At 43.5% G+C, this 25071-nt stretch overlaps 1 protein-coding gene across 2 annotated transcripts in view; it reads left to right on the forward strand.

Moving 5' to 3' along the window:
* Positions 1 to 25071, forward strand: part of LOC102374506 (tetratricopeptide repeat protein 38-like) — a 41220-nt gene that overhangs the window by 405 nt on the left and 15744 nt on the right. For both annotated transcript variants that reach the window (XM_025214154.1, XM_006032391.3), the window contains exons 2-11: positions 4695 to 4772; positions 5045 to 5126; positions 10179 to 10350; positions 10801 to 10974; positions 13636 to 13711; positions 16153 to 16272; positions 19669 to 19725; positions 21307 to 21345; positions 22200 to 22281; positions 23303 to 23468. In XM_025214154.1, coding sequence (XP_025069939.1) covers positions 4695 to 4772; positions 5045 to 5126; positions 10179 to 10350; positions 10801 to 10974; positions 13636 to 13711; positions 16153 to 16272; positions 19669 to 19725; positions 21307 to 21345; positions 22200 to 22281; positions 23303 to 23468 — 1046 coding nt within the window. The remainder of the gene's footprint in view (positions 1 to 4694; positions 4773 to 5044; positions 5127 to 10178; positions 10351 to 10800; positions 10975 to 13635; positions 13712 to 16152; positions 16273 to 19668; positions 19726 to 21306; positions 21346 to 22199; positions 22282 to 23302; positions 23469 to 25071) is intronic.

A 25071-nucleotide genomic window follows, 5' to 3' on the forward strand; every position in this document is an offset into this window, starting at 1 on the left:
CGGGCTCCCGCGGCCTCTGTCCCCCAGACAGGGCTGAGGAGCTCCGCTCCCCGCGCGTGGCTCCCTGATTCCCGCTCGCTTCTCTCCCTGCCCGTGTGGCAGGGGCCCTCCTCTCCTTGATAGCGGGCGTCATTTCGCTATTGAGGCCCTCTTTTCTTCTGCAGTGGCCCCTCCTGCCCCCCTCTTCATTTCCCAGCCCCGTAGAGCCGTGCTTCTCAACCATTGTCGGACCAGGGCCCATCTGTAAACATCGATGCCAGTCCTGACCCCGTGCCCCTCGCTCCCCACCCGCTGCTCAGACCCAGTGCATGGGGCACGGGGACCCCAAGCAGCCCCTCACAGGCTGGAGCTCTACCAGCTGGCAAGGGGAAAGCCCACCGTTTCCCACGTTTTTTGTCCTGTAAAGGAGAACCCATTTTAAAAGTTAGTTCGCGACCCTTCCATACATTCTTGTGACTCACTTATGGGTCACAACTCGCAGGTTGAGAAACGCTGCTGTAGACTAAAGCTTAGCCCCAGCTAAAAACCTTAACTCAGGTGTGGTTATATTAACTCTGGTGCTGCAATAACTGGCAGTGGCACGTGGGAGGCATTGCCAAGATGCTGGAGAAGGTTAGGTTTACTTCTATGACTCTGAAGAAGAGATTTGCCTTTCACTGTAATGGCTTCAGGTTTTCTTGGGGAGGTCAGATCACCTTGAATGCAGTCATGTAGTGAAGGCTGGAGACCTGTCCGATGGATGCACCATGGATAGTGCCCCCCTAACAGAGTCTAGCCTCCCACTGGGAGGATCTCACATGGGGGATTTCCCCCTATCTTGCTTCTTTGGTCTCTTGCTAAGGGCAAACAAGATTCAGGGGCATCTGAACCCCAGGACCTGTGGGCTTGGTTCCTGTATGCTGGATGCCTGCCATAGATTTGGGAGTATCTGAACCCCCAAACTGAAGAGTCTGGGAGGGAACATACTTGCTGGTGGTGGACCTGAATGACTGGGCTCTCTGCTCAGTGGGTGAAATTAAATAATTTGACTGTTTTGGCTTGAGACATGAAATTAAAAATAAATAAGTAAATAAATAAGTATAATCCAGGACTGACATCACAGCATCTTTTGTCTGTTTTGACTACATTTGGCCTAGTTTGCTGTGCGTTTTAAATCTTTGTATGTAGTCCAGTAAATTTAGCACACGTTCCAATAGTTCTGCCCATGCATACAGGTACTTCCAACTGTTTGTGTGTTGTGATCGGCTACAACAACAGAGTTGGAAGTACACAAATTTCCAACTGGGTGTGTACTTCCAACTGTTTTTATGTGGCACTGGTACAAAAGAAGGTAGTAAAGCACTGGAACAGGCTACTCAGAGGTGGTGGAAACTCCCTTTTTTGAAGTTTTTAAGATCCAGGTAGACAAAGCCTTACCCAAGATAATCTAGTTGGGGGGGGGGGTCCTGCTCTGAGCAGAGGGTTGGACTAGATGACCTCCTGAGGTCCCTTCCAACCCTCATTTTCTATGGTTCTGTGAATCACTGTGAAGAAATTCTTGAGGTTTCTAAAACACATGTTGTCAGTGGTTAGTTGCTTCAGATGTTCACGGTTGAGTTCATATTAAAAAGTAGTTTAAACTGGAAACTGAGTCTAGACAAATACTGTAAAAGATACCAGGAATAATTGTCCATTAGTGGAGAAGAGATTAGGTGGCTACCAAGTTATTTCATGTGTATTTTCTATAAAATCTATGTAAGGGAAGGAAATTGATTTTGAACTGTCATCCTTTGTGTAGCTCATTAAATATCGCTAGGATTATCCAGTGGATAAAACGTATTAGATGTGAGTCTGTTCCCCGAGGAGGTTGATCTTAAAAGCATTTATTAGCTTCAATACAGAAACACAAAAAGAAAAGTGGTCAATGTAGTTTTAGATTACTTATGAAAAAGATAATATCAAAAGAATGCTGCTTAGATTTTAAAGGTAAACTCCAGAGAGTTTAGGGACTGACATTAAGATCTCCCATGCCACTTAAGCTCTAACCCCTTGTGTAGCTGTCCTGTCAGACAAATAGAGCATGCTATTAAAAACCATTTGCCTATGTATGAAGGAGAAGAATTATAGTTGTACAGATCATTTTTATAGTAAATTAGGTGTTTTTCAGAACGATTGTTGGGTTTTTCATCAGAGTAGCGGGTTTCTTTTAGGAATGGTCATAAAGACAACCATGAAAGTTTGCCAACTACCCCATGATGTAAAGCTTACATCATCTAATCCAGTTAGTAAATGAGGTTTTCTGTTAGATTTCATGGTTATAAATTACCATGCAAGATGCAAAACCTCAGTTTTTGTTGGACAGTTTATCCAATGAGGGTGTGATATGGTCACTAAATTTTGTACGGCTGAATTCTTCTGGTATTTCTGTATTGCCTTTTAGTCTTACCCAGTGGCCCTGTGAGTTCTTCTGCGTATTCTCTTTTAACAACTCCACTCAATTGAGGGATATGGCAAGTACAGGTTTCCCTCAATTTGTGCAGGTTCTTTATATGCGAATTTGCTTTCATGCAATGAGCATATTTAGACCCATAATTCATTATATGCAAGGTAAATTTGCTTTTATGTGATCAGCATAGACTCCCCCCCCCCCGCTCAAGCAGGTAAGTCTTTTGGGGGAGGGGAAGGGGCCATGGCCCAACTCACCCCAGCCCCGGCTGCAGCAACCCTGGGAGCAGCCGGCACCAGCTGCAGGCAGCCACTGGGCTGCACCGTGCTCTGCCTGTCCCCCTTCCCCCCCCCAAGCCTGGGCTCTGCTTGTCCACACTCACCTCTGCTCTTGGTCTGCACCATGCTCTGGTGCAGGCAGCTGGTGGCAGCTGGGGTTGGCTGCATGCTGGAGCTACCCCGAGAGCAGCTGATACCAAATGCCTAAACCAGGGCATAGTGCAGCCCAGAAGCAGAGGTGAGTGTAGATAAGTGGAGCCTAGGCACAGTGGGAACAGGCAAAGCATGGTGCAGCCCAGCAGCTGTATGCAACTGGCGCCAGCCACTCCCGGGCTGCTGGAACAGGGGCTGGGGTGAGTGCTGCTCGGTTCCCTCTGTTTTGCTGCCTTGTACAGCCCTGGGAGCAGCACCCCTCCCCCCACCCCTTCCCTAGTCCCAGCCTCCCTCCCTCCCTCACCGCTATGGGAACCTATCCCCATTTGTTGCATTGTAAAATGGGTTCGCTTTATGCAAATTCAATTTATGCGCCGTTCTCCGGGAATGCACATACCACATAAATTGAGGGAAACCTGTATTGTCAAATGGTAGAACTGCTTCTCCTAAATAGTGAAGCGCAGAATTTTGGTGCCCTGTAGTTGTTTTTAGAAGGGCACTCTGAAGTTGATGAGGGTAGCTAATAATTGAGGTTTAAAGAGTGAATGGTTAGATAGCACTGGCACTCATACTTTTTTGGGTCATGTACTTTTAAGTTTATTAGGCTTCTGTGTACCGTATGATTCTGGGTTACAGACAATAAAATAGTAAGGACCTTGTTGCATGGTAATTTTGGGTGGTTCCTGGAGCTCTTAACCCCTGGGTTGTCCACACATTAAAACCCGAAGTTGGTTATAAATACTCGTTATGTGGCTCAAAATTATGCCACTCAGTGGTAGGATTATCTCTAATCCCTGTATGCAGCTTGTTACAGTAAGGGGTAGCCATTCTAGGTTACATCTTAGTGTAACCACCCCACTGGCCTCCTCTCCTGCACTGGCCCGGATCAGTCCCACTGCCCCACCCTGGCCCTCCCCAGTACCCCAGATCCCTGCTCACTGCCCCCTCGCCCTCCCCCCATCCCCACCCCTTAATTGTGGCTACCTTGTTGTCTGTTGGGGGGGTGCAGGCAGGGAAGGGATAACCTGCTTGCCTGACCACTGCTGAATTGCTGCAGCTCTCTGGGGAGCCCAGGGGGCTTGGGGGGAACTGGGAGAACCCCAAGGGGCTGGGGAGAAGTCCAGAATGGGGCTGGAGGTGGGGGGGGGGTAGAGATTCTACCTTTCAGTCCTCCAGGCCCTGCTGCTGACCTGAAGGTGTGACTGCTTCAAACTTGAGCTAGAACTAGCACCCATAAACATTTGTGCCATGCACAGTGTAATGCAGGGGTGGGCAAAATACGGCCCGTGGACCAGATCCGGCCTGCGAGGCCACTCTATCCCGCCCGCGAGGCCACTAAAAATGTAGAAAATTAATATTTATTTACCCTTGGTTCCTGTCAAAAATGACAGTGTAATGTGTAACAACTACAACCACACTATGAGTAAGAGTGTTTTTCATTTTTTATTTTTGCTTTTCTTTATTCTGCTTTCCCATTCTTTTCTCTGTGTACTTTCTGGGAATTTGCCACATACCACCAGCAGTATATATATTTCCCCATCTGGGAAACTAACCTAGAGTTACAAGACCACAGAGGACACTCTACTGTACAATTTATTTTACCCTTGCTTCCATCATTATTATTTCTCCCCCGCTACCCCCTTTCAGAGGTGTTTGCAAGCATAATTTTACTTGAGTAAAAGAGGTATGTGAGTATTCACACTGTCCTGTCAGCCTTCTTTTGGCAGGTGAAAGACATTGCTGGAAACCTGTTACTTCAATTCCTGTCTCAACAAGTACGGCATCTAAGAAATCAGTGTATTATGAGTAAACAGTTTCACATTTTCATGTTTTTTCAGGCCTGGAAGGATGCTGGACTTGCTCTGTCCACAACTAGTAATGAGGCTTGCAACATGTTTGATGCCATACTGACTCAGGTATGACAGAAGGGTTTGGGTTAAGTGGGTATTCAGAGGATTGTGTTGTTTCAGTTGATTTCCAAATTCCAGACTGAAAGAACAGTCAGGATAAAACCATAGTTCCAAAGAGCAGAGTCCCCAACTTATACGATTACTGATTTAATGTTCTTTCTGAATCTAATATCTATTCAGTCTTTTTTTTTAACCTTTATATGACTTGAGTTTCAGCTAGGGCAGTGAAAAGAAACACAATTCCACTTGTGTCTAGTCAGTGTCCTTTTCTATTGCAGTATGCAACATGGACCAATGATATGAGCCTGGGAGGCATTGAGGGATGTCTCGCCAAGTTAAAAGCAGCAGATCCAAATTTTAGTAAGTATAACCTTTTGATTGTTTGTATTGTTGCTGGATGTGTAGTGTTGTGGTTTTATCTGCTTAACTTATATTTCTCAGGAGATCTGGTGGGTTAGGATAACATTTTTGGTTTTGGACATCCTTTTTGCCTTCTCTAGCACATTTTCTTCTCTCTAGTATCTTTTGTCTGTGTTTTACTTCTGTTTTCAGTAGCAAACAGGAGAAATGGTAAATAGGTCAATAAAAAAAGATAATAGAATGTAACAAGGAAAAAGAAAAATCATTAATTTGTGGTACACAGAAAGAGAACTTGGATTTGGGAATCAGTCCTACTGTGCAAGGTAGTATGGTTAGGCCAGAGCTGTCCAACTTCTGAGTGGATAGGCCTTGCAGGCCTCCCAAGCCCATGCTCTGCAAGCTGCCTACCCCTTGGCCTATACCGTGAAGGCCACATGCCATGCCACATCTCATCATGTCATGTTAAATGGGCCCCTCCTGGTGCATGGCAGCCACCTCCACACTGTGCAGTATCCCTAACTCTCTCCAAGCCTTCTGGCTGCAGACCCCTAGGCCCTGCAGGCTGTGCCACCATGTCCTACATCCAGGAATAGGGGCAGGAAGCAGTAACAGTTAGAGATTCATAGATTCTAGCATCAGAAGGGACCTCAGTGGGCCATCTAGTCTGAACCCCTGCCCCTGGCAGGCAAGAAAAGGGTTACCAAACCTAGGATCATGTGATCCCAGCCAGGTGCCTGTCCAGTTTCCCCTTGAAGACCCCCAAGGATGGGACAAGCACTACCTCCCTTGGAAACCAGATCTTGGCAACCCTGACTGTGAAGGACTTTTTTCTAATGTCCAGTCTAAACCTACTCTCCAGTAGCTTATGGCCATTGTTCCTTGTTGTTCCAGGGGGTGCCCTGGTGAACAGCTCATCACCTACTTCGTGTTGCTCTCCCCTTATGAATTTGTACGCCGCCACAAGGTCTCCTCAGCCTTCTCTTGGAGAAGCTGAAGAGGTTAAGGTCACTTAGCCTTTCCTTGTAGGGCCTTCCCTGCAGGCCTCCAATCAGACGAGTGGCTCTTCTTTGGACCCTCTCCAGGTTGTCTGCATCCCACTTGAACTGCGGCATCCAGAACTGGACACAGTACTCCAGCTGCAGCCTGACCAGTGCTGCATAGAGGGGGAATCACCTCCCTGGACCTGTTTGCGAAGCACCTACAAGGTGCGATTGGCTCTGCCAACTACTTCATCACATTGACGACTCATGGTCATCCTGGAATGAACAGTGACTCCAAGATCTCTTTCTGCCTCAGTGGTGCTGAGAAGGTCGCCCCCCAGCCTATAGTTATGATGGCAGTTTTTTCTCCCTAGAAGTAGCACCTTGCACTTGTCCTTATTGAATTGCATCCTGTTGCTCTCTGCCCACTTCCCCAACCTGTTGAGGTCAGCCTGGATTTGGTTCCTCCTCTCCAGGGTGTTAGCTTCACCCCATATTTTTGTATCATCTGCGAATTTGGACAGAGTGCTTCCCACCCCCTCATCCAGATCACTGATGAAGATGTTGAATAGCACCAGCCCCCGAACTGAGCCCTGAAGGACCCCACTGCACACATCTTTCCAGGTTGACACTGACCCATCCACCACCACTCTCTGAGTGCGACCCCTGAGCCAGTTTGCTACCCATTTTACCATAGGCAAATCTCCTCAGTTTATTAATAAGGATGATATGAGATACCGTGTCAAAGGTCTTCTTGAAGTCCAGATAGATAACATCCACCTCAACTCCTGCATCTAAACATTTGGTGGCCTTGTCGTAAAAAGAAACTAGGTTAATCAGCCAGGCCCTGCTTGCTATAAACCCATGTTAGTTATCCCTCTGCATCACATTAGCTCCCACAGATGTGTTCCTTGATAACTTTTTCTAGGATTTCCCTGGGATAGAGGTAAGGCTGACCAGTCTATAGTTCCCTGGATCCTCCTTCCTCAATCTTCTTAAAGATTGGGATGACATTGGCTCTCTTCCAATCCTCTGGGACCTGACCCGAGCACCATCAGTGTTCATATATCCTTGCTAGTGGTTCAGCTGTGACACTTGCTAATTCCTTCATTACCCATGGGTGGAGTCCCTCTGGTCCCGGTGATTTGAACACGTCCAGTCCCTCCAAGTATCCTTTTACCGTGTCAGCACTGACTGTTGGTCGGCTGATGTTCTCCTTGCTGATGTCCGTGATACATATTGAGGGTTCATCTAGATTCCTATTTAAGAAGACAGAGGCAAAAAACTTATTAAAGAGCTCTGCCTTGTCCCTGCTATCTGTCACTCGCCCCCGCCTGTCCTGTAGGGGTCCTATGCTACCCTGCACCCTCTTTTTGCTCCCAACATACCTAAAGAAAGATTTTTTTATTATCTTTAATCCCTGTTGCTCGCCTGAGTTCTAAAGCTGCCTTGGCCTTCCTGACTGACTCTTTACAGGTGTAGGCCAAGGAAGTGTACTCCTTGATAGCTACCCCCTGCTTCCACTTTCTGTATGCTACTTTTTGTGTCCTTAAGGTATCCTGGGTGACCGTGGTTAGCCAAAGGGGCTTCCTGGCCTCTTTGTCCCCTTTTCTCTGCCATGGGATTGTCTCACTCTGAGCCCAAAGAATGGTATCCTTGAGGAATGACCACCCCTCCTGGACCCCCAAAGCATCTAGGCTCTTGGTTTCTAGTACCCTGCTAACCAATCCCCTGGGCCAATAAAGTCAGCCTTTTTAAAGTTTAGCACCTGTGTCCTGCTAGGTATAGTGCCCACTCTTCTCTGTATAGTAAATTTTATCATTTGGTGATCGCTGTCCCCTAAGTTGCCCTGAATCTGCAGGTCCCCCACCAGGTCATCCCCTGTGGCCAACACCAAGTCAAGCAAGGCATTACTCCTGGTGGGACTCCTTACCTCCTTTGTTAGGTGAAAGTCCTGAATACAGGTTAAGAACCTGCGTGAGCGCTTAGATCTAGCTGACTGTTTCTCCCAGCATATGTCTGGGTAGTTAAGGTCCCCCATGACTACCATGTTTCTAGACTGCACAGTCTCTGAGAGCTGCCTGGAAAATTCCCTGTCTACCTCATCCACCTGGTGAGGAGGCCTGTAGTAGACCCCCACCACCAGGTCCCTTTCATCCCGACCTCCTTGGATCCTAACCCACAGAGTCTCTGCTTGTCTATATTCTGATCCCAATTTGATTAGGGATCAGATTAGAGATTAGAGAGTGATGGTGGGGAGTGGTGCCTGGACAGGAAGCCTAAGGGCCACAGGTAATTCTCTCAGGAGCCACATGCAGCCCATGGACTACCTGTTGGACATCCCTGGATTAGGCCATCAGAAGGATACAGTACTGTGCAAATCCTTCCTGCTGGAAGATGAACATGGTAGCAGTTATGAATAATAGTGTATGTAAAGGACAGATTTATTGGTAAAGAAAATAGCAATCCTCATGTGGCATGGTGGAGTATCTTTTGACGAGTAGAAAGTACTGTGAAATGAAAGTTTGGAATTGTAGGCTTGCTTGTTTGGTTGGCTAAGTAAAATAAATTTATTTTAAAATGCATTTAAAGTTATCTTTGTTGAGTGTATACCTTCTTTACAATTTTTGAGACATTTCTGTACACAGGACAAAGGTGTTAAAACGTCTTTAGTATCCATTCCATTCTTGAATTAGCTTGCATTTTGAGGAGAATTTTACCCATAGCAGAGACTAGAGCTGCAGAGTAGAATGCCAAACATTTTGTACTGGCTAGTCTGATCTTGCTACATTGAGCAGTATCTCAATCGGCACCGTCGCTCGTTACAGGGCATGGTGTATGCGCCGATGACTACTTTGGCTGCTGAGTCCAATGGGTGAATGACAGTCCTGTGCACAGTAGGGCGCACCCATGCACCACAACGCTCTGAATCCGAACAGCAGAGTCTTTCCTCCCCTGGGAAAAAAGAGGAAAGAATCTGCTGTGCAGATTTCAGGATGCTTGCAAAGATGTCTTAGCATAATTTGAAATCTCTGTGGATGATTGGGAAAGGAGTGCAGAATGCCACTCTGGTTGGCAGAGTCATCTTGCAGATGGAGCAAGGCACTGTGAGGTGGACAAGAACAAGTTTTGTGATGACCAGCATCAGAAGAGCAGTATTTGAGTGTAAATAACAAGGGAACAAAAACAGGAGTTAAACAACTGGGAAGAGGGAGCCTTGCTAACTATTTGTCTGTTGTAACATAGTAACTATCATGTTGCAGCTGTTTAACTCTGCCAAATTTAATTTGTCTGTCCCCAGAAAACCCTACAGAAGGAAAATTTCCCATTGGAAAGGAACCTTACACTGCAGACAGCAAGCAGGGAGTAGAGGCAGTCTGAGAGGAATGTGTTGCTCCTCTGTGATGTGTATTGCAGCCAATAAAATGAACAACCCATGAGTCCTGATCTTCTGTGTACCTGTTATGTTATTCCAAACTTGTTTGCTCTCACGCTTTCTCTCTCTCTCACTGCCAGTGAGGTTACGTCCCATTGTGACTTAGTGTCTTACATGTTCTCCAACCATCTCCATCTTTATCCCTGCATGTTCTCAGTCCCCCTACTGATAACCTGGTATTAAGTCCTCTCTAACTTCTTAGCTGTTGCTGCCTCTGGCCACAGTGCCTCTCTAGTCACTGTGATCTGCATTTCATTGTCATTTTTGTGCATGGGCTATTACGAAGCAGAGGGAAACTGTTCTACAAAAGTTCTTTTCTACAGTAGGCCTGAAAAAGCATTGGCACCTAGTACCATTCCTAATACTAAAGTTGGTATTTGGGGACAGAGGAGAGTTGTAGGAATGTTTAAGGAGAATTTGAAAATAACCAGTTTTCTGACTAGAAAAATGTCAGGTTCCTGCTAGTAACTCAGTGTGTGATTTGGGCTTTCTGTTAGACGGTAACCAGTTTTGGCACTACTGTTTACTGGTATGACGTCATTGAAAAATACCTCAGTAGTTTAGCCCACATTTATTGTATCTGCTAAACTATCTGCATTTCTGCATATCTGAAGTTAGTATCTGTTGTTTTTTCAGCAATGGGACATGTGATTGCTAATGGCTTGGCTCTGGTTGGCACTGGGAGTTCAGTGCGGTTAGACAAAGAGCTGGACAGTGCAGTAAAGAAGATGATGGCTCTTTCAAAATCACAGTTGTTGACCGAGAGGGAGAAACTACATGTGTCTGCATTAGATTTGTATGTTCGTGGGTAAGTAGTTGTTTTTTAGTGGAGCAAAAAGGGAGGCATGGCTTGGTTTTATCATTCAATCTCTGTGATTTATCACATGTAGGCCTACCTCCTTGTGGGCTGGATCATAACCCACCCTATCCCTGCTCATCCCACCCCCAAGTTCCTGTGGGCTCATCCCACCCCTTCACAAGCCCCACGGGCCAGGTAACATGGCTCTCCCTGGTGGATATGGTCTGTGGGCCTTATCTTTGACATTCCTGGTTTAGAATAAGGTGTATGTTGAAGACAGTGTAACTAATGTTCTTATACATCTAAAAACTAAGAAGTTACTGCAAGGCAGAAGACTCATTTGTCATTGAGTTTCCTTCTTGACAGAGTAATATGGGTTTAGAAATAATATTAGGAGGAGGCACTTGAATCTCGTTGGTTCTATTGATGATTAATATAAATATGGTTTCTCATCTCCAGGCATCTTCCCCAAGCTTGTACAGTATGGGATCAGATTCTCCAGGACCATCCAACTGACATGCTAGCACTCAAATTCTCCCAGGGCACTTATTTTTACCTGGGCCATCATATACAAATGCGAGACTCTGTTGCCCGGGTTTATCCTCACTGGACACCTGATATGCCTCTGAGCAGGTATGTAATAGGTTGTCTTCAATTATTGATTGGATTACCTACATCTGGTGTGCCTGTGCTTTGGTCATCTGGTCAGCAGCGTTATTTGGGGCTGTGTACATGTGCTGATTATCCCTACAGCCCCATCCAAGCATATGGATGAGGTAAACTTAACTACCAGTATATAGAAGAATGAACATTTATTCTGTGTTCCTACTGATACACTGCTTATTTTTTTCTAAATGAGATTTTGCCCAAATGGAGCATTTTTTTTTAATAGCTTTCATGTGTCATAAATGACATGGGGTGAAATCCTAGCTGTACTGACATCTCTGGCAAAAGTCATGTATGAAAAATGCCTTCCCTCTTGTTACCTGTGACACATCATAGTTTTTTGGGTTAGCTTGTTTTTTAAAATCATGGGATTCTTGAGGCCATGGTGTGTAAGGGGATGGAGTGGATGATTGTAAGGAGCCGTTGACAATCAGTCGCCTACAAACGTCGGGATCTAGACTGAAAGGATAAGAAGGCCCCTACCAGTCTCCAAATAATGGAAGTATCCACAAGCCATCAGTAGTGGTGGTATTGGGAAAGAATAAGATCCCACTTTATCCAAGCATGCCAATGCCTGATTTTCTCAGAATTGTTGCATCATGAACCTTGCCTGTGATTCCCATAGTATGTTGATGAACCTAACTCTGTAGTTAATCAGCCCTTACCGAACAATAGAGTTAATTTCCCTTGTAGTTAATATATTTGTTGGTTCCTTTAGAGAGTGAAGATATAGAGCATATATTTACCATCCCTGTATATATGAACGGGCAGGGCAGCAATCATAATGTTCATCATGTTGGCCCAGCGTGTCTTGTATGCTTCCTTCAGTCCTTTGTATCCCACACCTTTGCATGTTTCTGTCATGGCCAAAAGGCTTTCCATCCTCTCTTACCTCTCCAAAAGATCCATAGTTTTTATCTTGTGTTCTTTCAGTCAGAACTTTCTTCCCAGAGATTTGATCTAAATCTGCCTTGCTGTAGTTTAAGCAATATTAAGAAAAGCCCAGCAGTTCTGAAGAGTACTTCAGACCAATTCCTGGAAAGACTGTACTCCGTACAGAGTTTGGGGTATACCCCCATAAATCCTACCACTGTATTGAAGTCAAAGGCAGCACAGGGCAGATGAGTAACCCAGGCTTGACACACCTAAGATCAAAACAGGTAGATGAGGGAGAAGTGGCTAGCTTGTCCTTGAGCTCAGAGTTTGTAGATATCTTAGAGTTAGACGTACCCTTAATGTTTCCTTTTTTGGTCTCATATAAGTATCCATCTTAAAAGTGCTTTTCCATCTCTCTAAATTTATTTCACTGCAAAATTTAATTAGTAAAATAGTATAATGTTGCATGCATTATCAAGTTCGGGAATATATGCATTGCATCTTGTATGCTTTGCATACTTTGTTTCATTGACTACAAAAAATGTCATTTCCTTTAAAATAATACTCTACATCATAATCAGTTCTCTGTGAGTTTAACAGAGCATTGTCACAACCCAAAGGGTGTGATTTTTGTTTTTGTGTGCTTCGGCACTGCTAAATTGTTCCCGCTAAATTGCAGCTTCTTTGCACGGTGGAGTTTTCTGCTGCAAAAGAGAACCCCGGTGCAAGGGAGAATTTCCCGTCAATTTGAAGCTTTCTTTGCAGGGTGCATTTCTTTGTTGCAGCACAGAAATGCTCGTTGCAAAGAGTTCCCGCCATTTGTATGCTAATTTGAGCCCCATTATTGGCCAGTTCTAAATTATTCACATGTGGTGGCTAGTGATTGGCTTGCTAGCCGTATAAAAGGCTTGAGTGGTTTCCGCCCAAGTTGGAGGACTCCACGAACACCGGGAGGAGGAGACTTCACGCTGTGTGAAGATCTCTAAGCGTTGCAGATCCTTACGGACCCAACGCATTTCAAGCACGCAACAGAGGTCTGATCAGCCTCTAGCCTCTCCCCGTCGCCGATCGCAGCCTAGACGTATCCCTCCCTGCGCGCAAAAGAACCGGACCCACGAAGCCTAGCAAACTTCGTGTGGATGAGTGAGCAGAAGGACCCACGGAGCCTAGCAAACTTCGTGTGAGTTTATTCAGAGCTCTTTCGGACGAGTACTTTCTTCGGTTGAGACGACGGGCTCGCGTGTTCAGAGCCTTCAGCCGGATTGGGCTAGAGTTCACGAGTTTAGAACTCTTGTCCGCCTCTCTTCTTTCCTGTCTGTAACCGCAACTCAAGCAAGTTTTCCAGCCTACACCACTGCCATCTCGGTGTAAGTAAACAATCTTTAAAACTACCGCTAAGCGTTTGTGCCTAATTCCAGCTCGTCGGCCCTCCCTCTCCGACCCGGCGTGCCCGGGCTGCTGGCCACAGCCCGCGTGCAGCACGGAAAAGGGCTCGGGTCGCGCCCGGCCTGCACAAGCATATGGAAAACATGATTTTTCCTAAAAAGTGTACAGTGAGAAGGAAAGAGCGAGGTGGCCATTTGGTGGATTTCTAATTTTTATAGGAAAATCAGCTCCTGAGTTCTTTTTCTCTCTGCTGTTGAGTGTTACAACTTGCCGTGAATGAAATTTTTTGTCACGCATACTTCTAGCGTTTTGCAATATAAGTGTCATCCTTAGAGTTCTAAATGATTTTTCTTTCCTTTCATTTAGCTATGTGAAAGGCATTTTCTCTTTTGGACTGCTGGAAACTAACATGTTTGATCATGCTGAAAAGCTTGCCAATGAGGTAAGCAGGCCACTACTGGTGCTAAAAGCCTTTGAACTTGTAATCCTGTTCAGTATTCCATATTGCATATGTTCATTTGAGAAATAAGATTTAATTGGATCATAGAAACAGGGCTGGAAGGGGCCTCACAGGGTCATCTAGTCCAGCCTCCTGCTCGAGGCTGGATCAGCCCTGACTAAACCATCCCAGCTAAGTTTCTGTTCAACATTTTCTTGAAAACTTACCCAGGTGGATATTCCACAATTTCTCTAGGTAGCCTGATCCAGTGCTTTATTACCCTTATAGTTAGAAAGTTCTTCCTAATCTCCAACCTAATTTTCCCTTGCTGCAGCTTGAGGCCTTGCTCCTAATCCTGCCCCCCTACAGTCACAGAGAAAAGTCCATTTCTGTCTTCTTGCAGAGAGCTGGACTTTGTGTCACCTAAAGTTGCATCATATATGAGACTTAGCCTTCAGTTTCTATGTTAGCAGTAGCTAATAGGGGTGTGCGAAACGAGCCGTATTTGATTCGGATTCAGCCTGGATCAGGGACAGTGATTTGATTCATTGATTTGGATTGCTGTCCCCGATTTGATTCGGCCAAATCTGAATCTGAAGATTTGATGCTGATTTGGAAAATCAGGGATTCAGCCATAGACACAGCTTTAAATATTTTTTCTACATACCTCCAGGTACCAGGCACATGGCTCGTGAATGCTGTGATGGTGGGGCAGATGGAGAATCCCACAGGAGCACGGGGCGGGGGGGGCCTGCATGCTTGGCAGCGAACCTGGAAGTGAACCAGAAGTAATTCCAGTCCACATCTGAGTCCAAGTGCTACCAAGTGCTCAGGGGGGTTCCCCTGCACTCCCCCCAGCTTGGTGATTGTCTGCAGAGGGACCCCGGGTGCCCCTCCAGACTTGGGAAGCTCCAGTTGCTGGGGCGCAGGGGGGCCCCCAGCGCGCTCCCTGGGGGACCCAGAAGTGGACCAGAAGTGCTTGTGGTCCACTTCTGGGTGTGCTGCCAAGCACGCTGGAGAGCCCCGCCGCACTCCTGTGGGACGCGCCATCTGGCCCACCATCACAGCATTCACAAGCTGCCTGGTACCTAGAGGTATGTAGAAACAACATTTAAAGCTGCATCTACGTTCGAATCGCTGAATCTTTTTGAATCTCTCTGAATCGATTTGGAGGGTTCCGATTCGATTCAGAGAGATTAAAAGGTCTTCTGATTCAATTTGGATTCAGAGGTTCAGCCACTGAATCTGAATTCGGCCACTGAATTCAGCCATTCTCATAGGGAAGCCAACGGACTGTGGAGTAGATGCCTACACAGGTGGGTGGCTAACTGGCTTAGGGACCACACCCAGAGCATGGTGGTTGACAGGTCATTTTCAACCTTGGGCTGGTATTATTTAATATCTTCATCAGTGATTTGGATGAGGGTGTGTTGAGCACCCTCTCCAAGTTCACAGATGATACCAAATTATGGGGCAAAGTTAATACACCAGAGGGCAGGGAGCAGTTACAGGCTGACCTGGACAGGTTAGATCAGTGGGCAGAACGTAATAGGATGCAGTTCAACAAAGGTAAATGTAAGGTACTCCACCTAGGAAGGAGGAATCCCCAGCACACCTACAGGTTGGGGGATGTCCTCCTCAGCAGCTCGGAGGCTGAGAGAGATCTTGGAGTCATAGTTGACTCCAAGATGAACATGATCCGGCAGTGCAATGAGGCCATCAACAAAGCCAATCACACCTTGTTGTGTATTAGCAGATGCATGACCAAAAGATTGAGGGAGGTGATGCTCCCCCTCTATGCAGCACTAGTCAGGCCGCAGTTGGAGTACTGTGTCCAGTTTTGGGTGCCGCACTTCAAGAGGGACATGGAGGATCTGGAAAGAGTTCAGAGGAGGGCCACCCACATGATTAGAGGTCTCTGTGAAAGACCCTACGAGGAGAGGCTGAGAGATCTGGATCTCTTCAGCCTATACAAAAGATGGCTGAGGGGTGACCTTCTGGCCACCTGTAAATTTATCAGGGGAGGACAGCAGGGAATTGGGGATGCACTGTTTACCAGAGCACCTCAGGGAGTAACTATGAATAATGTGTGCAAACTAGTGGAGAGTAGATTTAGGTTAGACATTAGGAAGAAATTTTTTACAATAAGGGTGGCCAGAGTCTGGAATGGGCTTCCAAGAGAGGTAGTGCTGTCACCTAACTTGGAGGCCTTCAAGAGGAGGCTTGACAATCACCTGGCAGGGGTCATCTGACCTCGGTCCTCTTTCCTGCCAGGGGCAGGGGGTCGGACATGATGATCCATTGGGTCCCTTCTGACTCTATAATCTATGAATCTCTGCCGAATCGAATCAGGGTCCAAAGCTTCGCATAGCCCTAGTAGATAAGTATTTATTTAAAATGTTCCACTAAGCATTGTCTTTTTTTTTCTTTCTTCCTATCATCAGGCTTTATCTATAAATCAGACAGATGCATGGTCTGTCCATACCATAGCGCATATAAATGAAATGAAAGTAAACCTGAATAATGGACTGACATTTATGAAGCAAACTGAAACCAACTGGAAGGTAAATGTACTTAACAATGCCTTCAGAATGGCTGCTTTTGGGGGGGTCTTTCTTTCCATTTAACTCAATGCTTTTGAGATGTGGGGTTCTTTCTTTCCATTTAACTCAATGCTTTTGAGTCCTGTTTACATACCTTTTCACCAGATGTATTACTAGTTACATAGTTAAACAGAAGAAGCCCTTGCTTCCAGGGGGAAATCTTTGAACATACTACTTAAGATTCAACAGACAGAAAATTTAGCAACCAATCCATAATTCAGAATACCATTCTGGGCATTAATCTTTTCAAGTATAGCTTGAGTGCTTATGGATGTGATCAGTAATACAGAGGTTTGTTTTAATGTCAACAGCCCTCCTCCTTTTTATGTCTATTTGAATGACCACATAAAGACTCTTGAGGCAAGTTTTGCCATTGGTGTCAGAGAAATCAGAAATTCCAGCTGACAGATGGGAACATTATTTACTTATAACTTTTCTTCTTATCATTCCTGGATTAGCTATTAGATGCAACCAGTTAGTGGCAGGGAACACTGAGAATCCTGTCAATGGTGCAGTGACAGAAACAAAAGCTGCTTATTGCATCTAAGTAAAAGCCGCTGCTTTTCCATCATAAAGATGTGCTCAAGGAGACGTGAGATTTCATTTAGCCATTCAGAATTTGCACTGAAATGAAGCATTGCAGAAAATGGTCCAAATTCGACTCCATTACACAAGTGTAAATCTATGTTTAGTATACATCTGTTGTTTCAGATAAGACATTCCAAATGTATGGTGGTTTGCATGAGAAGCAAAATCTCCTATGTCTTTCTATGTACTTGGATAGCCCACAGGGCCAAAATATCACCCAATACTAATGAGTTTATTATTACACTGCCACTCTGAGATAAGTAACTGTTGTTATCCTGATTTCATGGATTGTAACTTGCTCAGTTTTTCCACAGGAACTGAACCTCACTCTCTTGAGTCCAAGTCCATTACTTCAACCATAAATTAATTTATTTTCTTTAGGTGCAGTTGGAGACAAGCCACTTTACACACTGGGGCATTTTAACTTGTTGGTAATTTTAGTTTTTTGTTTTAAATTCTTAACTAAAAATCATAACATAATGTATAAGGTGATCAATTCTATTTTTTTTCAACTTCTAAATTATAAGGTTGACCTTTTTTGGAGTTGTGTTCCTTATCTTGACTTAAAGACAAGTCATTGGGTCTGGATTGCATCCAAAATGCTATCTTCTCAGTGTATGCTATTTCTCCTAATAATACTATGGTAAATACTTCAGTGTCTGTGTCTTTGCGTAGAAAATATTTTGCCATTCATCAGCACAAGTCTCCAAAAGACATGGGTGGTGTTGGTAGGTGAACTGTTTTAAATGCTACTTGCGATTTAGCTTTTAAGCAACATATATTCGCCTATAGTGCTTTTATCTGCTGTAACTGTTTACCCTGTGTTTTATTGCACGTGGTAAAGGGAAATTTACAGGCTTTCTTCTTAGACTACACTTTAAAGGTTGATAGGGAGCTTGGCAAAAAAACCCAACTTCATGAAAAAGTTAATGAATTTAGAGTGTATTGCATATCCAATCGAAGCCAGATTGCAAAGAAGCTCTGGAGACACCTGTGTTAATTTCTAGAGGAAAGGGTGTTAAAAGTTTATTTGTAAAGGAAATAGAAATGGTACTTGAGTCTGTTTCTAGCGTATTCAAGATCTTAAGTTGCCTCTGTCACCCAAAAGATTGGAATAGTTTGTAGCAGTTCATTAAAACAACATACGTAACAGTTCTCATGTGGTTCTTTAGTTTGCTCTTCTGTGCAACGTGTGTTTTATTAGTAAAATCAAGTCTTAAAGAAGTGCCCATTTGTGCTTTTGTGCTTGACTTTTAATGATTGAACTTATGGATAGAGAGTGTTCAAGCCTTCACTTCAGGATCAAATCAGGCATATCATATCTCAGAGCCCTTAGAAATTCTACTTTAACAAAAAATGTAATGAACAATACAGACAATATGGGTAGAATTTTTTTTAAGTTCCTAAGTGACCCAGGCCCCTGTATTCTGGGTTACTTTTGGAACTGGATCTTAGACTCCTGTTAGCATTGCTCTTGGTTCAGAAAAGTCTGTTTCTTTATTTTTCCCTGGCTGACTCAGGGATGTCACAAACCCGTTTGTCAACTTTAGCTCTTGCCCTGCATTTCAGTAGCTCCCAGGATAGCTCTGCTCTGGCAATCATACATTAATCTTACACAAAACTTTACATTGGCAGCCCCCATCATCCCTGGGAAGAGAATCCAATAATTTTACTCTCTCGACTTTTCTAATAGACGGCTGTGTAGAGCAAACCTGGTAATATCCCCTTTGTGTCAGACGCTTTATCACCTGTCTTGTTAGAGTCCATTTTGTAGTGTAATATTAAACAAGCAATGATAACCTTTTGGTTTATCTAGACAACATAAAATACTGACATTGCCAAGGACTTTGACACTTCTCAAAATCTGGTATTGCAGTAGCTGCTATGACAGTGAGCACAGTTTGCCCTTGTGTGAGGCAACTGACTTTAACTATGCCACTGTGCATTGAATTATAAAATCATAGAAAAGCAGAGCTGGAAGGGGCCTCAGTTGGTTGCCTACTCTAGCCTTCTCACTGAGGCAGGGTCATCCATACCCAAAGCATGCCCTCCAAGTTCTTGTCTAACCTCTTCCTGAAACTGCATAAACAAGAATGGAGGGTTTAAGATTCTTTGTCAGATATGTCCCTTCTTTCCTCTGTCACCAGGGTATTGTCCAGTCAGGCGTCTGTTTGTTGCCACATCATTGAATCCAGAGGATATCTGCCAAAGTAATGGAAGGGCATATTTGAACTCTTTATGCTGTCAGCCTTTGGCTGGAAAGAAAGACAATGGAGAGGTTTTTTTAATTGTGCTATCAAATGATACTCATTGTGAGCATGAGTCAAAATGCATTTCCATTCTGAAAAATGACTGTAAAACTGAGAGAAGAGGGCCTCCAAACTTGAAGTACTGCTACATTCAGTAGCTTGGCTAAGTCTATTCCAGCCAGGCAGTTGGTTCAATAAAAGATAACCACAAAAACCCTTGCTTCTCACATTTTCTAGACCATAGTTCCATCACTACCAAAACTCTATAAAACTTTATTTTTAAGATTTCAGATCTTTATTGCCCTGAATAGCCTCAAAGAGGAAATCCATTCAGTAAAAAAAGTGCCACAGTCAGTATTCAGAGGGGAATTGCAGTTCTAGGTTGTTGGCTTTTTTATCTGCTCATGACTTAAAAATTCACATTTACTGCAGAAGAAGACTGACCTCTAAAACCAACTGAATCGATTTTAAACTGAGTTTATACATTGGCTGAATTCTTTCTTTCTCTCTCTCTTCTCAGGATGCTATGGTTGCTGGTCATAATTATTGGCACTGGGCTCTGTATTTCATTGAAAAGGTATGGAGATGATTTTATATCTGTGCTGTACATTACAGGTGGACAATCCGACAAATAAGTTTGATCGATCTGCCTTGCTCCCTTTTAAATATGTTGCAGTGTTTCCAAAAATAGTGTAATAGCATTTGTGTTGCTGCTACTTTTATTCAGATATTTTCAAATTATTTCATTTTTCAAAGTATAACATTTTTAAATGAGTTAAAATGTAGAGAAGTTAGTGTCAAGCCATTAAGTACTCATGGTAATTGCACATTCTGCACAAATGTTTTGATATAGTGATGAAACCCAGTTCTGTAGTCCTGAAAAAGGCAAAATTCCCATTAACTTCAATACAAATAGTGCTGGCACAAGGGGTTTTGAAGACACTTTGCATGAATTACCCAGGAGACTCAAATGGCTACTGTGAAAAAGAAAATTGATATCACATGATCTGAAATGCTGCATGTTCTTAGAACTATTTAAGATGTTTTGAAACCCTTAATTAAAATATTTATACACAACCTATTGGGCAGAAAAACATTTTGTTTGGTTTAAATAATGCAGTTAAGGCTTTTGTGTAGGGCAAAACTCAGCAGCAAGATAACAGTTGACATGTATGTAAAACAATGTAAGTTAATCAAAAAACACAGGTTGTTAGCAAAGAGTGTACTTTGCCCCAGGTTGGCATGAGGTTAATACAAAATGTGTGCAACTCTCAAAATGCCTGAACCTGGAGACTGTAACTTTAAAGGAGGTCCTTTTTCTACTTCCTTGCTGCTTCCTCGATTTTCTTCTCGCAGACACCCCTCCCACCTGCCCTGTGCACATCTTGTCAGGCTTTATACATTGTGCTTGTTTTACACATCTACTGAAAACCATGCTAGGACAAAATACACTTCCTTGCATGATTTTACCAGAAGTGTAACATACATCAGCTTTGATATCGCCGCTGAATTAGACCCAAAGACTTCAGGGATAATTTGCCTGGTAAATCCTGGTGCAGTTCCAACTGAAATTTCCTTTAAGTCTTTAAAGCTCTTTCAAGCTGGAGCTTTGGATTAAAAGCTGTGGAAAGCTGACTTATTTTTATGTAAAAAGACTGTTTATAGAGGATGACTTGGGATGCGTATTGATAAGACTAGGACCTACTCTTCTGCTCTGTATGTAATCGAGGGGAGTTGAATATACATATAAATATGAATGATAAGATTTATTAGAATATATCTATACTAGTTGAACCTGTGCTTTTATGCAGAAGATTAATATGATTTTTTTAATTTTTTTATAACTTTTTGTGATAATCATCAGCTTCACTTTATGGTTTATTTATCATTGCCTGTTCCAGCTTCAAAAGCTTTCAGACCATTGTTTCTATCTGCTTTCGTCTCTTATAGACTGTAATTGAAATTTTTGACGTGGGTGAGCTACAAACCCACATGATCTGGTCTCCGGAATAAGAGATTTAATTTATACAGATACTACAGGTGCATACTGATATGATAAAAAAACGTTTTCTAAAAATCTGTTTTTACCACACTCTACCAGTTACTTTGGGACACTGCATTCTAAAGACCGTCATCCCATGGTCCTTTGCTTTTACAGGGCGACTACGAAGCTGCTTTGACGATTTATGATGATCATGTGAGTAGGAATGATTTCTTTAGTGAAAATGCATTATACGTTGCCTGGTGTTTACATATTTCTTTCTGTATTTAACATAAAGGAAATTATGGTGTGATACAGATTTCTGTTCTATTTATAAATGTTTAAGTGTCAGTTTAAGGCAACTGTTACTCAACTGGTAAAAATACATGTGCGTTAGAGGTCATCCTAAAATGCCCAAAAGTTTCTTATGCCATCGTGTTTGTATTTTGTTTACTCCATATTTTAGAAACTATTTTAAATGTTATGCCTGAATTTTAAAAAAATATTTTCACCGTACTATTTTTCAGTGCCTCTAGCTTTAGCCAGACTGCACTGACTGCTCTGTACAGACCATAGAGAGACTGGAAAAAAATACGTAAATATCTAATGTGATATAAAATGCATTCTTGGTAAATCCAAGGTGTCTTGAGTGAAGTCTGAGCTCAAAGGTTAGATGACAAAACATTTTAGTCATGTTTTTCCCCTCATTTCTAGGTGATATATTAAAGGTCTTTGACTGGATTTCAGGAAAACCTTTTGGAATGATACACAGGCAATGAATTAGGAGTCTGCATAAGACATTTCTGTGCCTGCATTGTTTTTAAATGATACTATGATACCTTGTCCTGCCTAATACTGTTGCAATGTATCTTGTTTGTAGTTCCAAAAATATCAAAGAATTGTATCCTTTGTAGACTGAAGTATTTGTGAAAAGGTGAAATTTGTGTTCTTGCAAGATAACTGTATCTGGAAGAGTAGACTTTTTGCATTGTCAAGATACATTTTGACTCTCAAGTTAACTTTCCACTTCTACGTGGGTCAGGCAACTTAAAAATGCCTTCTGATTGCAGATTGGTCCCAGGTGTAGGACAAGTGGAACTCTGCTAGATGTGGTTGATAACTGCTCTATGCTGTACCGGCTTCAGCTAGAAGGTAAAGAAATGCTATTTCTGTATCATTCTTCTTTAAAGGGTGAAGAGCAAAGCACCACTTTTCCAGCATGCTGGAGGAGCAGTGTTAGAGACAATATTCAGAGCAAAGCTGAATGATTGCTGTTACAGGGGCCAACTCTTTAAATTGATGCTTTCCTTGGGAGGTGAATGTTAAGTTTATATTCATGTTCATTACCTTTATTTCTCCCCTGAGCTTATTTTTGTAATTTGGCCAGTATAGTATTCCATTCAGCTAGTCAAATATAAATCCATGTTTTTCTTTATCAACTAATTTCACTTTCTTTGTGCCTGGACAACAAGAAGTTGAAAAATCAACTGCATAAAGCAAAACTGTCCAGTTTCTAAGAGGCAGGGGGTCATGCCCTCTGCAACCTGTGGAGAGGTGGCGGGGGGGAGGGGTCCATACAGGAAATGGTAGTAGTGCAAACGAAGTGCTATTAAATGCCATCTGGCTTCTCTTGCTGGGAAGATCCAATCAAGTCCAATATTTAATTATTAATTTTCAGACTGATTGAAATAAGAGGTCTATGAATGTACTGTATCAGTCATTCAGAGAGTTTCATGAGACAATCTAAGCTAGAGCTCTGGAAAAATAACTTATTCACGTCCCAGTTTGTTTAATTTTCATGGAACTCTGCTACATCAGGTCATGATGAACTCATCTGCATATGTATTTTGAATTGGTAATCAAATGCCACAGATGAATTGAGAACAATGATAAGAGCCTATCCTGTTATATGGGTTAAGGAGAAGGTGATCTATCTGCTGATAGGCCAGAATCCCTGCTAATCCCTGCTAATCTTGTCTAGGATATTGGTGATAATTTATAGATAATCAATTAATTGTTTACTAAAGTTAGAGTGTCACACTGAGAATTCTGCTGGATGTAGAATTGTTTTGATTTTAAAAAAAATCTGTAATCAAGGTTTATGCAGTTAATTATAAAGCATGTACCATGTGATGTATGTGGAATTGTTTTAAGTCATGTATATGATTCCTAGGGATAAAGCTGGGAAATAGGTGGAATGAAGTTCTGCAGCTGACAAAGAAGCACACCAAAGATCACGTTCTACTTTTCAGTGATGTCCACATTTTGATGTCTACGCTAGGAGCTAAAGACCACAAATCCACCAGTGAGCTCTTAACAACTCTCCAGGAACTTGCCAAGTAAGCAACTGATTTAAAATGTTGTTCTGAATATAACTGTTCTCCCATCACAAGTTGAGGTGAATCTTCAGGAATTTGCCAAGTAAAAAGTTGTTGTTTTGAAGGTAATTTTCCCCAATGTCATAACCAGACTGATTTAGCAGGTTGATGTTTCTGATGCTATCCAGTTAGGAAGGCCATCCTGTTTTTATTTTGCTTTTGGTTGTTTTTTTTAAATGATGACTGTGTTCATGTCTGGGGTAAGTCTTTAATACTGGCAGGTAGCAATGTAATCATATAATTCAGGTGTTCATGGCAAGTAACTGAACCATTAGTTTGTTGGTTAGTTAGGTTCCTTACCATGGGTCTATATTTGGGATATGACTGTTCGTAACTGAACGCAGATATGTCCTATACAGTAGGGGTGTGCGATGCTTCAGTTACCAATTCAATTTGGGGAAGATTTGGTGGCCGAATCATTGAATCCGAATTGAATCAGGAGACCCAGAAAAAACTCTGAATCGATTTTGAAGCATGCGAATCAATTTGGAAAAGATTCGGGAAAAGATTTGGCAATTCAGAAAAGGCGGACTTGTGGGGAAACAAACTGAGTAGAGATTGGCGGGGAGAAGGGAGGGGGAAGACTGCTCTAATATTGACATCTGTAGCTGGCCAATGACTGATCTTTCTCTGAGTTCCCTTCCAATCACAGAGCTCAAGGGGAGGGATGTAGAAACAGCATATAAGGCTCTGTGTGAAGCCTTTCCATCCCTTTTGTGAGCTGTTTGTCTGGAAGCAACAGCATGTGAAAGGTAGTGGCTGCAGCGGCTGGCTTCCTAGTCAGCCTCTTCACTCCTTTGCTAGTGTCTCTATCTCGTAAGCAGATAGAAGAAGATATAGTAAGCAGATAGAAGCAGATGTATTACACGCACACACACACACACACACACACACACACACACACACACACACACACACACACACACACACACACACACACTAAATGCATACAAGATGGATTACACACCAGCAAACATTTTTCCAGCACATCAAACATTATGAAGCATGCTGGAAAGGCAGGTGCTAGGCCTTCTGGCAGGGAAGCAAGAGGGGCTAGTGGGGGAGAGCTGCAAGTTCCCCCCTGCCCAAACTTAGACGCACCCTCTTTCCCAGCAGCCATGAATGAGGCTTCTGCTGCTAGTGGGAACAAGGAGGTGGGAGCAGTACCTGTTCCTGCACCTGCACCACCTCCACTAACACCAGAAATAGCCACCAGCACCAGCATGACAGTCTCCTCCACCCCAACTTCAGCTCCCTCCCAGCATGAGCCTCCCAGTGCCAGAGGAGGAGCTGGATCTGGAACCAGGGGAGCTCAATGCCATAGCCAGGGAAATTCTGGGGAAGGAGAGGGGATCTGAGTTTGTGCTCCACAACCCTCAAAGTTCCTCTACAGGGAGTTCTCTTCTGGAAGGCACTTTGGGGGAAGTTGTGGGGGCAGATGGCTTAGTTTCCCCTGTTGTTGTGCCTCTGCCTGCTGAGGAGGGGATTAAGGCAAGATCCCCACCCTCAACCCAGAAGTGAGGGGGGTGGGAGTGCAGTGTGGGATCATTTTGCGTTGACAGAT

The sequence above is a fragment of the Alligator sinensis genome, unplaced genomic scaffold (assembly GCF_000455745.1).
Source record: "Alligator sinensis unplaced genomic scaffold, ASM45574v1 scaffold91_1, whole genome shotgun sequence".
Classification (NCBI taxonomy): domain Eukaryota; kingdom Metazoa; phylum Chordata; order Crocodylia; family Alligatoridae; genus Alligator; species Alligator sinensis.